The sequence below is a fragment of the Mobula birostris genome, chromosome 14 (genome assembly GCF_030028105.1).
Source record: "Mobula birostris isolate sMobBir1 chromosome 14, sMobBir1.hap1, whole genome shotgun sequence".
NCBI classification, from domain to species: domain Eukaryota; kingdom Metazoa; phylum Chordata; class Chondrichthyes; order Myliobatiformes; family Myliobatidae; genus Mobula; species Mobula birostris.
This window is the reverse complement of record NC_092383.1, coordinates 38,105,940-38,118,742: the sequence shown is the minus strand read 5'-3', so window position 1 is coordinate 38,118,742 and position 12,803 is coordinate 38,105,940. Positions and strand designations below refer to the sequence as shown.

The window sequence follows — 12,803 nt, the reverse complement described above, 5'->3', positions numbered from 1 at the left end:
TTTCCATCAATTTACCCACCACTGACATCAAACTCACAGGCTGATAATTGCTAGATTTACTCTTAGAACCCTTTTAAAACAATGGAACCACATGAGCAATACGCCAATCCTCCGGCACCATCTCCGTTTCTAATGACATTTGAAATATTTCTGTCAGAGCCCCTGCTATTTCCACAGTAACTTCCCTCAAGGTCCGAGGGAATATCCTGTCCAGACCAAGAGACTTAGCCACTTTTATATTCCTTAAAAGCGCCAGTACTTCCTCTTCTTTAATCATCATACTTTCCGTAACTACCCTTCTTGTTTCCCTTACCTTACACAATTCAATATCCTTCTCCTTAGTGAATACCAAAGAAAAGAAATTGTTCAAAATCTCCCCCATCTCTTTTGGCTCCGCACATAGCTGTCCACTCTGATTCTCTAAGGGACCAATGTTATCCCTCACTATCATTTTGCTATTAATATAACTGTAGAAACCCTTTGGATTTATTTTCACCCTACTTGCCAAAGACATGTTAGCTAACTTCTGCAGACAGCCTGGTACCTTGGCAAGTTCAGTGTCCTGTCACCTACAGAACTGAGCTGTTACTTGCCCTTTTAAACCTCTGCCTCAGAAATAAATTCACAATGAAATAAGCTCCCGGTGGAGTCCTGGACTCTGGGAGTACAGATGTGAGGACACTAGTGGAGAAATAAAGCAACATTCCTTGTCCCTCTTTTTAAACGGATGCACTGGATCTTCTTACATCACGTGAAGTGGGTTAAGTGCCCCATTCACAGGGTGTCACAGCAGATCGGGCAGCAGGCCTTTGGTCCTGCAGCAGAGCATCAGACTGCAAGAGTGCTTCAGAATACAACACCAGCATACAGCAAGGCCCTGCCCACTCAGCTAAGATTACAGCGTGCAGTCTTTGAAGGAGATTAGATTAAATAGGAGGAAGACACAGGAGACTGCAGATGCCGGAACCTGCAGCAACTAACAAGTCGCTGGAGGAACTCAGCGGGTCAGTCAGCATCTGTGAAGGAAAATGGACAGTCAATGTCTTGGATCAGGACCCTTTGTCTGGACTGGAATCAATAAATCAAACAGATCTCAAATATTTAATAGAATTTGTCAAATTTGGAAACTCTGGCATGGTTTCTGCATTATTATGCTGCTACAGATTTTAAGGAGCTGGGACTTGCACTGTTTGCTCAGCAGTGGCGAGCGGAGCCAGTGTGGTGTAGAGGTGTCACCAACCCAGACCTCAGATTGGAGGGTGCAGCAGTCAGCAACCACAGTTCTTCCGGCACGTAGACTTTGAGGAGAGAAGAGTCTCGGTGAGGCATGGTTATCTACTTAAAGGCCCTATTTTGGATCAAATGCAACTTTTTAATTCACGAGATAACCTGATGGTGAACCTGGGATCATTTGGCTGGTGTGATTACGGTTTTCACTCCATCTTTGAGGGGGTTTGCTCTCAATTCTAATCTACTACACACCTTTAATTAAAACTTGCATCTTGAAGCAGAGTTAGTGAAAAGACAAATAGCCAGAGGATAACCAATTGCTTAGCCAAGTACATCGAGCAATTAAGTGAAGGCGTGCACCGAGTGTGGGCAATGTGTCACAGCAGACCCTTGGAACTGAAAAAGTGCTGAGCTGCAGCTGGAGACCACCAAACTGATGCAGACTGGTGTCGTCCATGGCAACCACATCTGCAGCTCGGGCAGCTTCAGCTCAGAGTTGACCAGCTTGAGTCTGAGATTTGAGCACTGAAGCACAAGGAGGGGTAGGGCTGTCTGGATGCTTTGTCCCTTTGATTCAGCACTGCCAAAATGGTCAGTAGAAAGGACTCAGACACGAGGAAATCTGCAGATGCTGGAATTTCAAGCAACACCCAAAAAATGCTGGTGAATGCAGCAGGCCGGGCAGCATCTATAGGAAGAGGTACAGTCGACGTTTCGGGCTGAGAAGGTCTGGCCTGAAATGTCGGCTACCTCTTCCTATAGATGCTGCCTGGCCTGCTGCGTTCACCAGCATTTTTTGTTGTGTTAGTCGAAAGGACTGCCAAGTGTGACTGCAAGGGATGCAGATATGGCAGAAGGCAATGTTCGAGGAGAGCCTCACCCCATTTACCTGTGTTTGAGCAATGGAATTCTTGAAGTCACTCCAGGGGTGATGAGTAAACTGTTCACAGCACCGCAGTACACATGACCATTTGCCTTGTGAAAGTGTAAAATATAGCAGTGCTGGGAGTGGTATATTTAACCAATTTCCCCCGGGATCAATAAAGTATGACTATGACTATGATTATGACTTTAGAGGGGAGAGACACCCACAGGCATGAAAGTAAATCCCAAAGGCAGTAGAGCTGAGTTGGTTAGCACCAAGTTGATCAGCAAATCATCGGGGCCGGACTTAGTGCATGAACCGCTGGAGCAGAGTTGGTTAGCAAATTGCCTGAGCTAAATTGGCGAATAAATTGTCCGGGCTGGGCCAGTTCACAAATTGTCCGGGCCGACTGCGTTATTGAATTGTCTGAACCAACAGTACTTCCCGACTGGTGCCAAGACTGACAACTGGGGCAGGAAAGGAATTCGTAATGGACTAGTTCCTGACCTTTATTATGTCCTATTCACCATAATTATTCACTTCCAGATGTGGTGGTCTGTGCAGGAACCAATAACACAGAAAGAACAGTGGTGGAGCTCTGTTAAGATATTTTACAAGTTTAAGGTTTAAATTCAACCAAAGGCAATAATTTCTGGATTACTACCTGATCCATGCGTAATTTGGTAAAGGCCAATACGATTGGAAAGTTGACCATGTGTCCTGGGGACTGGCTTGGGCAGAGTAGCCTTCAGTTCATGTAATGCTGGTACCGGTATTGGGGAAGTTCAGCGCCTCACCTTACCAGGGCTGGGACCAGCATTCTATCAAATCAGCTCGGGGTGCAGAAAAGGCTTTAAACTAAGTAGTTGGTTGTGAGAAGTGAAGGGTGAAGGATAAAGAGGGAAGTTTATAAAGTTAAAGAGAATGGACAAACTGATGCGTAGTTGCACTGAAATGAGTAATGATTTTCGGAATCAGTCAGGAAGGCACAGAGTGTATACACAGTAGAGACACAGTGAGGAAAACGGTAAATAAAAACAAAATTGAAGGCAGTTTATCTAAATGCATGCAGGACTTGTGATAAGTGAGACAAATTGATGGCACAAGTATATGTAAGTACATGGTCCAACAGCCATCAGGGAGATATGGTTGCAAAGTGACCAGGGCTCAGAATTAATTATTCCAAGATGCTTAACCTTTAGAGTAGAGAGAGAGATGAGATAAAGCGATTACAGAGAAAGGATCTAGGCTCAGAAGATTAAGAAATAGAGCCAGCATTGCTCGAGCTAAGAAGCAGCAAGAGACAGTAACAATTGATGAGAGTCGCCAATAGAGTCCTAAAAAATGATGGTAGATAGGACACAGTAAAAGTCAGGAACCAGTTATATCTGTAAAATTAGTCAGCACCATCATGGGTACTAGCCAAGACATCTTCAAGGAGCAGTGTCTCAGGAAGGAGGTCCATCATTAAGGACTCCCATCACCCAGGACATGCGCTCTTCTCACTGTTACCATCAGGAAGGAGGTACAGAGACCTGAAGGCACAAACTCAGCGATTCAGGAACAGCTTCTTCCCCTCTGCCATCTGATTCCTGAATGGACATTGAACCCATGAACACTACCTCACTACTTGTTATTTCAGTTTTTGCATCACTTATTTTAACTGATACACATACATAGAGTAACAGTTTGCGTGCTACGAGCCCATTTCTGGTTCCAGGCACCTTGTGGAGGGTATAGAGTTCCTTCCCTCTCCCCCTCTTTCTCCTCCCTCTGCCATGCCTCACAGAACCATTGGGAAGGTGCGCTCTGAGCCCACTTTGAACTGAGTATCTGTTTCTCACAAAGCCCGTGATCCTATTTCAACATTACATGGAAATGCACACGGTCACAGGGAGAACATACAAACTCCATACAGGTAACACGGGATGTCAGCACTGAACCAGATCACTGTGCCTCTGTGTTTTGAGGCATTTAAAGAGAATGGTTCACCGTGGCCCAATCAGAGCATGGGAAATTGTGACAACACTGTTCCTGACCAAATCTCTTTCTAATGTTAAAGCACTTGAGACTCTGCATTTGCTATTAATTCAGAGCAACACTGCTGGAGGAACTCAGCAGCTCAGGCAGCATCTATGGAAGGGAGTAAACAGTCGGTGTTCTGGGCTGAGTCCTGATGAAGGGCCTTGGCCCAAAGTGTTGACTGTTTATTCAATTCCATAGATGCAGCTTGACCTGTTGAGTTCCTCTGGTATTTTGTGCGTGTTGCTCTCTCTAATCTCACTTGAAAACACACCTCCAAAATGGGTGGGATCAATTGCATCATGCAATGATAGAATTTCCCTTCATTCACTGCAATTTCTTGGAATAAATGCATTTTGTTTGCAGAATCATAGTAAAATATAACACAGGAGGCTATTTGGCCCACTGAGTCTACTAGCTCAATGTAGGAGCAATCGAAATAGTCTCACCCTCTTTGCTTCTCTTGTGGAGCTGTAAAATATTGTCTTTCTGCTGCTTTTTCACTTTTGAACATTCTACATTATCCTTTTTCTTCCCCTCCTTTATAATTATACATTTCCATTCCATCACCAGAGAAAGACAGATTTCCTTCTCTTGGGGAGATTTGTGAGCCCGGTGTGCTTTGGCAACAAGCCAGTACCTAGTGTTCCATTTCACTACCCCTCACGAGTTTACAGGTGGCGGGGTGGAAATGCATCTCTACCAAAGGAGGTGTGAGATGCCCCTTATCACCCTTGGGAAAGGTGCAACATCTGCCGAGCTCCCCCCCCCCCCCCCAGTCAGGGTCACGTGAAGCCACGGGACCAGGCGATGGATGGTTGTATGAGCAGCCGGTGCATATCACAAACCCTAGTTATGCACCCACTGATGCCAAGCAGACAGTCTCTGGAGAGTATTGATAATGGCTGGGCTTACCCATCTTGTAAAGACACTACCCAGAGAAGGCAATGGCAAACCACTTCTGTACAAATATTTGCCAAGAACAATAATGGTCATGAAAAGACCATGATCACCCATGTCATATGACACAGCACATAATGAACGAATTAACTAATGAGTTTATTTTCAATTCCAGATAAAGTCTTTCCTGGTAGGATCTGAGCTCATGTCTCTGCAGTGTAATCCCAGGCCTCTGGTTGACTGATGCAATAATTCAACCACTCCTCTACTACCATACTTCGAGCTCCTTTTAACACTTGCTTCAATCATGAAGAGTCAAAACATCACACAGCGTAAAACAGGCCATTCAGCCCATCATTTTCCATGCTGACCATCAAGTACACATTCATATTAATCCCATTTATCAGCTCCTGGCCCATTGCCTTCCTTGCCTTGGTGATTCACCTAGATTCTTCCCAACTGTTGTGAGCGTCTCTGTGTCCACTATCCTGGCAGACTGTGGATTAGTTTCAAAGTGATTTCTCTACTTAGCAGAAGCTTCTTGCGTCAACTCTGTGTCCTATATTTAATCAGCCCTGCTTTCCAATTGCTGCCTGACACAGCAGGTTACACATCTGCCTCTCTGTTGCTGCTGTAGGCCAAGAAGGAATGGACCAGACTTACCATCTCCAACTCAAAGTCCAGAAGTTTGCAGGCTCCGAACACGGGCGGCTTTGCTGAAAAGGAAACATTTTTCAGCTGTAAACGTCACCATGGAAAATACTTTTCAAAGCATTAGCTCTGTTGGAATTTTTAAACATGATCATTTGTACAGACATGTTCAGCAGATAAAATTACTGAAAGATGTCCGGCACAGCGACGGTACGTTGGGTGCAGGGAGGATGTTCCCGATGGCTACTGCTGAAGGCTATGGAGGCCAAGTCTTTAAATATATTGAGGAAGGAGGTAGATATACTTCAAGACATCAAGGAATATGGGGAGAAGCTGGGAACAGAGCCACATCCCAAGAGCCAAATGGCCGATTCTGCTGCTATTTTTATTGTTTCTAGGTACCTGTTGCATTGGGCTCCAGCTCAGCAAGAATGTGGCTCCTTTTCCCATGGTGGAGAATCAAGAACCAGCACAGGTGAGAGGGAAGGGATTTCACAGGAACCTGAGAGCCAACTTTTTCCACCCAGAGGGTGGTCCAGATATGGAACAGGGTGCCACAGGAGGTTGTCCAGGCAGGTACATTAACAACATCCAAAAAGGCACTTGGACAAGTGGCTGGAAAGGAAATGTTTAGGGAGATCTGAGCCAAGCGTGGTCTAGCGTAGACAGGCATTTTGGTTGGCATGGATTAATTGTTCCGAGGGCCTGTTTCTGTGCTATTTAACTCTACGACTCTGCGATCATTAGTGAGCCATGGATGGTTTGGGTTTTAATGGTTCAGTCACCACAGTAGGGCAGAGTACAGCGGATGCCCACGTTCGGTCTAACGCACTGCAGGCTCTCCATTCCCTAACAATGGATAAAGTGGATTAAAGAGCAAACAAATCGTAGCGTAGTGGTTAGCACAACGCTTTACGGTACAGGTGACCTGGGTTCAATTCCCACCACTGCCTATAAGTAGTTTGTACGTTGTTTGTACGTTCTCCCTGTGACTGCATGGGTTTCCTCTGGGTGCTTCAGTTTCCTCCCACAGTCCAAAGCCGGATTGGTATTGCAAACTGTCCCGTGATTATACGAGGATTAAAATCAGGGGATTGCTGGGCGGCAGTGCTCAAAGAGCCAGAAGAGCCTATTCCGTGGTGTATCTCAGTAAATAACAAATTAAAATGTCATAGTGATTGTTCTGTCACCCAGAGCTCCGGATTTGTGGCATTCACTTCCCAAATGACCTGTATGAAGTCTGAGTGAGTCTGGTTCACAGAAAAAGACACAGCAGCAAGCAGGATGGGACTGGAGGGCTCTCTGGTCAGGCTTGGATAAAGCCGTGGTATGGGGTTTTGAGAGAAGTAATGAGATTCTACATCCTGTCAAAATTAGGAACATACACCATTCATCAGACTTGGCAGGCCTTCACTTGAATGAACAGAAAGGAAAGGGATTAATGAGATGACCTTGAAATTTTGGGATGCATCATTTGGTAGTGAATACTTGTCAGTCGACAATACTTGGATTGTCGCACAGACACCACAGCGCTGTGAGAGAAAGTAAACAAACTGCGTCTCTTCTGAACAATCCAGTGTGAAACTGTACAAATATCAGCAACAATACCTCCTGAAAGGCCATTGAGGTAAAAGTGTGGAAAATTTATTCAGCAGTACATGCAAACTGTTGAAGGACCTCAGCAGTTCATACAAACGGTCAACAAAAAAATCAAGTCAAGTTCAGTTTATTTTCATTCAAACATACAAATGCATGTACAGTACACCACCAAATGAAACAGTGTTTCTCCAGGCCAAGGTGCACAATATATAACTCACACACATAACACATAAAGTAATTCAGGTTCAGTACCCCTTATCCAAAATATCTGGGGACAGAAGAGTTTTGGATTCTTTTGCATGTTTGAATAAATAATGAGTTAGCTTGGGATCGCCATCATTCCTGACTGAATTTAAGTGCTACTGGTAATCAGTTGTTCATCACACATATGCAGTGATGCAGCCTTTCAGCAGGCTAGGTTTTCATCAGCGGCTATCTTGGCAAACTCATCGATGAATTTCTGTGCTGCTTCATGATCAACAGGCGCTTTATCACCAAAAATCTTTAAAATTTTAATGCTGAGCCTTTTCTTAAATTTCTGCTAACAGCCTGCTGAATATTCACAATTATCTTCAATCTTCAGTTCATCCTGATAGGTCTTAGCTTATTTCATGATTAGCATACTATTAAGCAACATATATTCATTTCTGCACTGATGGATTCACTCTTCCAATACACAATCGAGATCTTCATTTTTCACTGTATGCAGTGCTTTTCTATTTTTCATTAACTTCTCATCATTACATACGTGAGGTCACTTCTCAGAACTGCCTGCAGTGTGCAAAACCTCGCGCATTGCCTGGGGACTTTTCCAGTGCCTTGTGGAATTTGTGACATCATGTCAGTGCTCAAAAAGATTTCAGATTTTGGAGGTTTTTAGATTTTGGAATTTCGGATAAGGGGTACACAACCTGGATTACTGCAAATAAGTGCAATGCCCTAGTTAAGAACATGTTTTATTGTATTCCTGCTGCTATGCTGTTAAGTATTTTATTTAAGTATTAAGTGGCGGGAGGAGAAGATGGCAGCGCGACGCAGTGCGCACAGCTCTCCGGTGAAATGATCTCGTATCTGTAAGTAGGACGCCGTGCACAATTCTGATTTGATGGAGACAGACATGAGAAGCAGAGGAACATCTGGAGAAATTTCTGAAATGCCCAGTTCACTGCCGCTGCTACTGTGCGATCGAGAATCTCCGGAGGGAAGGCCCCAAAATCCCCGGCTTTGCCTGCTGCTGGTGACCGAGGCTGAGGTCGAAGTGTTCGGCAGAGATGGTGCTCGGTACTCGGTGTTGGAGGACTGATCAGAACTCAAAGTTTTCGGACGACTCAGAGTCGGACTGTGGTCGGGCATGGCAGGGAGAGTTTTCTTTCTTCTCCTGTCTGCATGAGATGTGGGACTTTCAAGAGACTTTGAACTTTTTTACTGTGCCATGGCCTGCTCTTCATCAAGTTATGGTATTGTTGCACTGTTGTAACTATACATTATAATTATGTGGTTTTTGTTAGTTTTTCAGTCTTGGGCTGACCTGTGTTTCTGTGATATCACACAGGAGGAATATTGTATCATTCCTTAATGCATGCATTACTAAATGACAATAAAAGAGGACTGTGTGTCTTCATAATCTAATCTAATCTAATTTCAGCAGCTTTCCTGTAAAACACAGTGTGTTCTGGTAATTAAGCTTCGTAGACTAGTTATTTTGGTTTCCGCTAAGATGAGGAGACGTTGACTCAGCTGAGGCATGTTGAGTCAGCCGATCGGGTTTGACTCGGTAACGTGCTGTCCAGTGGGATGCAATGAGCATTTCAGAGAGCTGGGCGGCATCAGATTTCTGAGGGACAGTGGGTTGCTTTTGTGCCTTTGTTGGCAGGCGTTGGAAGAATGAGGAGGTGCGGAGAAGAGCACAAGGGAAGACACTCGCTGAATCCCACCTGAAGGGGAGACGCTGTTGTAAGAAGCGCATTATGCAGACGAATGGTTCCAAGCAGAAAGTGCCAATACTCTGTGTCAGCAGTTTGTTCATAACTTTCTTCATGGGAAGTTCGTACTGTGGCTGGTGACAGGGGTTCAGCGTCGTGAGTAATTAAAACAATACAACCGACTACTTCGGAAAGGAGCTCCAACGTTTATGTGCACATTTAGACGGTTTAACTGTAATGGACCCTTTTCTTTTTCTATTAACTGTTGTTAAAGTCGAAATACCTGGAAACATACTTCCACTTTAATAATTTTATGCCGGTATAAGGTCTGTTATTTCCTAGCAAATGATAACTTTGCATGGGGCAATATTGATACAGCATTCACCCAATTTTCATTCCCTCAGTGGAACAGTCCAAATTTCCTATCTGATTGAACCTGAATCAAACCGACCCTAGATGTGTGTTGTTTAATAAAGGAGGCCTTCTGTTACCCATCCAATACTAACTCACATGGCTGATAGCCAAAGTTAGCTAACGAGCCTAGTTTGTTACATGCCTCGGTGAGGGGGCTATATAAGGTGCACTTACAAGGCAAGTTAGGAAGTAAACAGTATAACGCAACTGGTGCTTCATACATGATGAGATCTGGGTAGTGGCAGGGAGTTCAATAAAGTTCAAAGTAAATTTATTTTCAAAGTACACATATGGCACCATAAGCAGCTCTGAGATTCATTTTCTTGTGGGCATACTCAGTAAATCTATAGAATAATAACCATAGAAGAATCAATAAAAGACCACTCATCTAGGGAATTCAACCAGAGTGCAGAAGACAACAAATTGCAAATACAAAGCAAAGAAATAAGCAATAAATATCAAGGACATGAGAGGAAGAGTCTTTGATGGCTGTGGGAACACTTCAATGATGGGGCAAGTGACATTGAGTGAAGTTATACCCTCTGGTTTAAGAGCCTGCTGGTTGAGGGGTAATAACTGTTCCTGAGCCTGGTGGCTTGGACCCTAAGGCTCCTTTACCTTCTTCCTGATGGCAGCAGCAAGAAGAGAGTGTGGCCTGGGTGGTGGGGTCCCTGATGATGGATGCTGTTTTTCTGCAATAGCATTTCATATAAATGTGCTCAACGGTGGGGAGGCTTTACCCATGATGGACAGGGCCATGTCCACTACTTTTTGTAGGAATGTCCATTCAAGAGCATTGGTATGTCTACACCAGGTTGTGATGCATGAGTCAATATGCTCTGCATCATACATCTGTAGAACTTTGTCAAAGCTTTAGATATGCTGAACCTCTACAAACTCCTCATGAGATAGAAGCACTGCTGTGCTTTCTTGATAATTGCACTTACATGATAGGCCCAGGATGGGTCCTCCAAAATTATAACACCTAGGACTTTAAAGTTGCTGACGCTCTCCACATCTGATCCTCCAAGGAGGACTGGCTCATAGACATCTGGTTTCCTTCTCCTGAAGTCAATAATCAGCTCCTTGGTCTTCCTGACATTGAAAATCTGGCTGAGTGGTCTCATATCAACAAGTTCTCACTCAATCTCCCTCCTGTCTGCTGATTCACCATCACCTTTGATCACCATCACCATCTCCCTCCTGTCTGCTGATTCACCATCACCATCTCCCTCCTGTTTGCCGATTCACCATCACCTTTCATCACCATCACCATCTCCCTCCTGTCTGCCGATTCACCATCACCTTTCATCACCATCATCATCTCCCTCCTGTATGCCGATTCACCATCACCTTTCATCATCATCACCATCTCCCTCCTGTCTGCCGATTCACCACCACCTTTGATCACCATCACCATCTCTCTCCTGTCCGCCGATTCACCATCACCTTTCATCACCATCACCATCTCCCTCCTGTATGCCGATTCACCATCACCTTTCATCATCATCACCATCTCCCTCCTGTGTGCCGATTCACCATCACCTTTCATCACCATCACCATCTCCCTCCTGTCTGCCGATTCACCATCACCTTTCATCACCATCACCCTCCTGTCTGCCGATTCACCACCACCTTTCATCACCATCACCATTTCCCTCCTGTCTGCCGATTCACCATCACCTTTCATCACCATTTCCCTCCTGTTTGCCGATTCACCATCACCTTTCATCACCATCACCCTCCTGTCTGCCGATTCACCATCACCTTTCATCACCATCTCCCTCCTGTATGCCGATTCACCATCACATTTGATCACCATCACCATCTCCCTCCTGTCCGCCGATTCACCACCACCTTTGATCACCATCACCATCTCCCTCCTGTCTGCCGATTCACCATCACCTTTCATCACCATCACCATCTCCCTCCTGTCTGCCGATTCACCATCACCTTTCATCACCATCACCATTTCCCTCCTGTCTGCCGATTCACCATCACCTTTCATCACCATCACCATCTCCCTCCTGTCTGCCGATTCACCATCACCTTTCATCACCATCACCCTCCTGTCTGCCGATTCACCATCACCTTTCATCACCATCACCCTCCTGTCTGCCGATTCACCACCACCTTTCATCACCATCACCATTTCCCTCCTGTCTGCCGATTCACCATCACCTTTCATCACCATCACCCTCCTGTCTGCCGATTCACCATCACCTTTCATCACCATCACTATCTCCCTCCTGTATGCCGATTCACCATCACATTTGATCACCATCACCATCTCCCTCCTGTCCGCCGATTCATCATCACCTTTCATCATCATCACCATCTCCCTCCTGTATGCCGATTCACCATCACCTTTCATCACCATCACCATCACCCTCCTGTCTGCCGATTCACCATCACCATCTCCCTCCTGTTTGCCGATTCACCATCACCTTTCATCACCATCACCATCTCCCTCCTGTATGCCGATTCACCACCACCTTTCATCACCATCACCATCTCCCTCCTGTATGCCGATTCACCATCACATTTGATCACCATCACCATCTCCCTCCTGTCTGCCGATTCACCACCACCTTTCATCACCATCACCTTTCATCACCATCACCATCTCCCTCCTGTTAGCCGATTCATCATCACCTTTCATCACCATCACCATCTCCCTCCTGTATGCCGATTCACCATCACCTTTGATCACCATCACCATCACCATCTCCCTCCTATCTGCTGATTCACCATCACCTTTCATCACCATCACCATCTCCCTCCTGTATGCCGATTCACCACCACCTTTGATCACCATCACCATCTCCCTCCTGTATGCCGATTCACCATCACCTTTCATCACTATCACCTTTCATCACCATCACCATCTCCCTCCTGTCCGCCGATTCACCATCACCTTTGATCACCATCACCATCACCATCTCCCTCCTATCTGCTGATTCACCATCACCTTTCATCACCATCTCCCTCCTGTCTGCCGATTCACCATCACCATCTCCCTCCTGTTTGCCGATTCACCATCACATTTGATCACCATCACCATCTCCCTCCTGTCTGCCGATTCACCATCACATTTGATCACCATCACCATCTCCCTCCTGTATGCCGATTCACCACCACCTTTGATCACCATCACCATCTCCCTCCTGTATGCCGATTCACCATCACCTTTCATCACC

The 12,803-nt window shown here is 45.3% G+C and overlaps 1 protein-coding gene across 1 annotated transcript in view; it reads right to left on the bottom strand.

Annotated features, from left to right (window-relative positions):
• fah (fumarylacetoacetate hydrolase (fumarylacetoacetase)) overlaps nucleotides 1-12,803 on the bottom strand; it is a 71,764-nt gene that overhangs the window by 17,128 nt on the left and 41,833 nt on the right. The window contains exon 7 of the mRNA XM_072278400.1: nucleotides 5,681-5,733. Coding sequence (XP_072134501.1) covers nucleotides 5,681-5,733 — 53 coding nt within the window. The remainder of the gene's footprint in view (nucleotides 1-5,680; nucleotides 5,734-12,803) is intronic.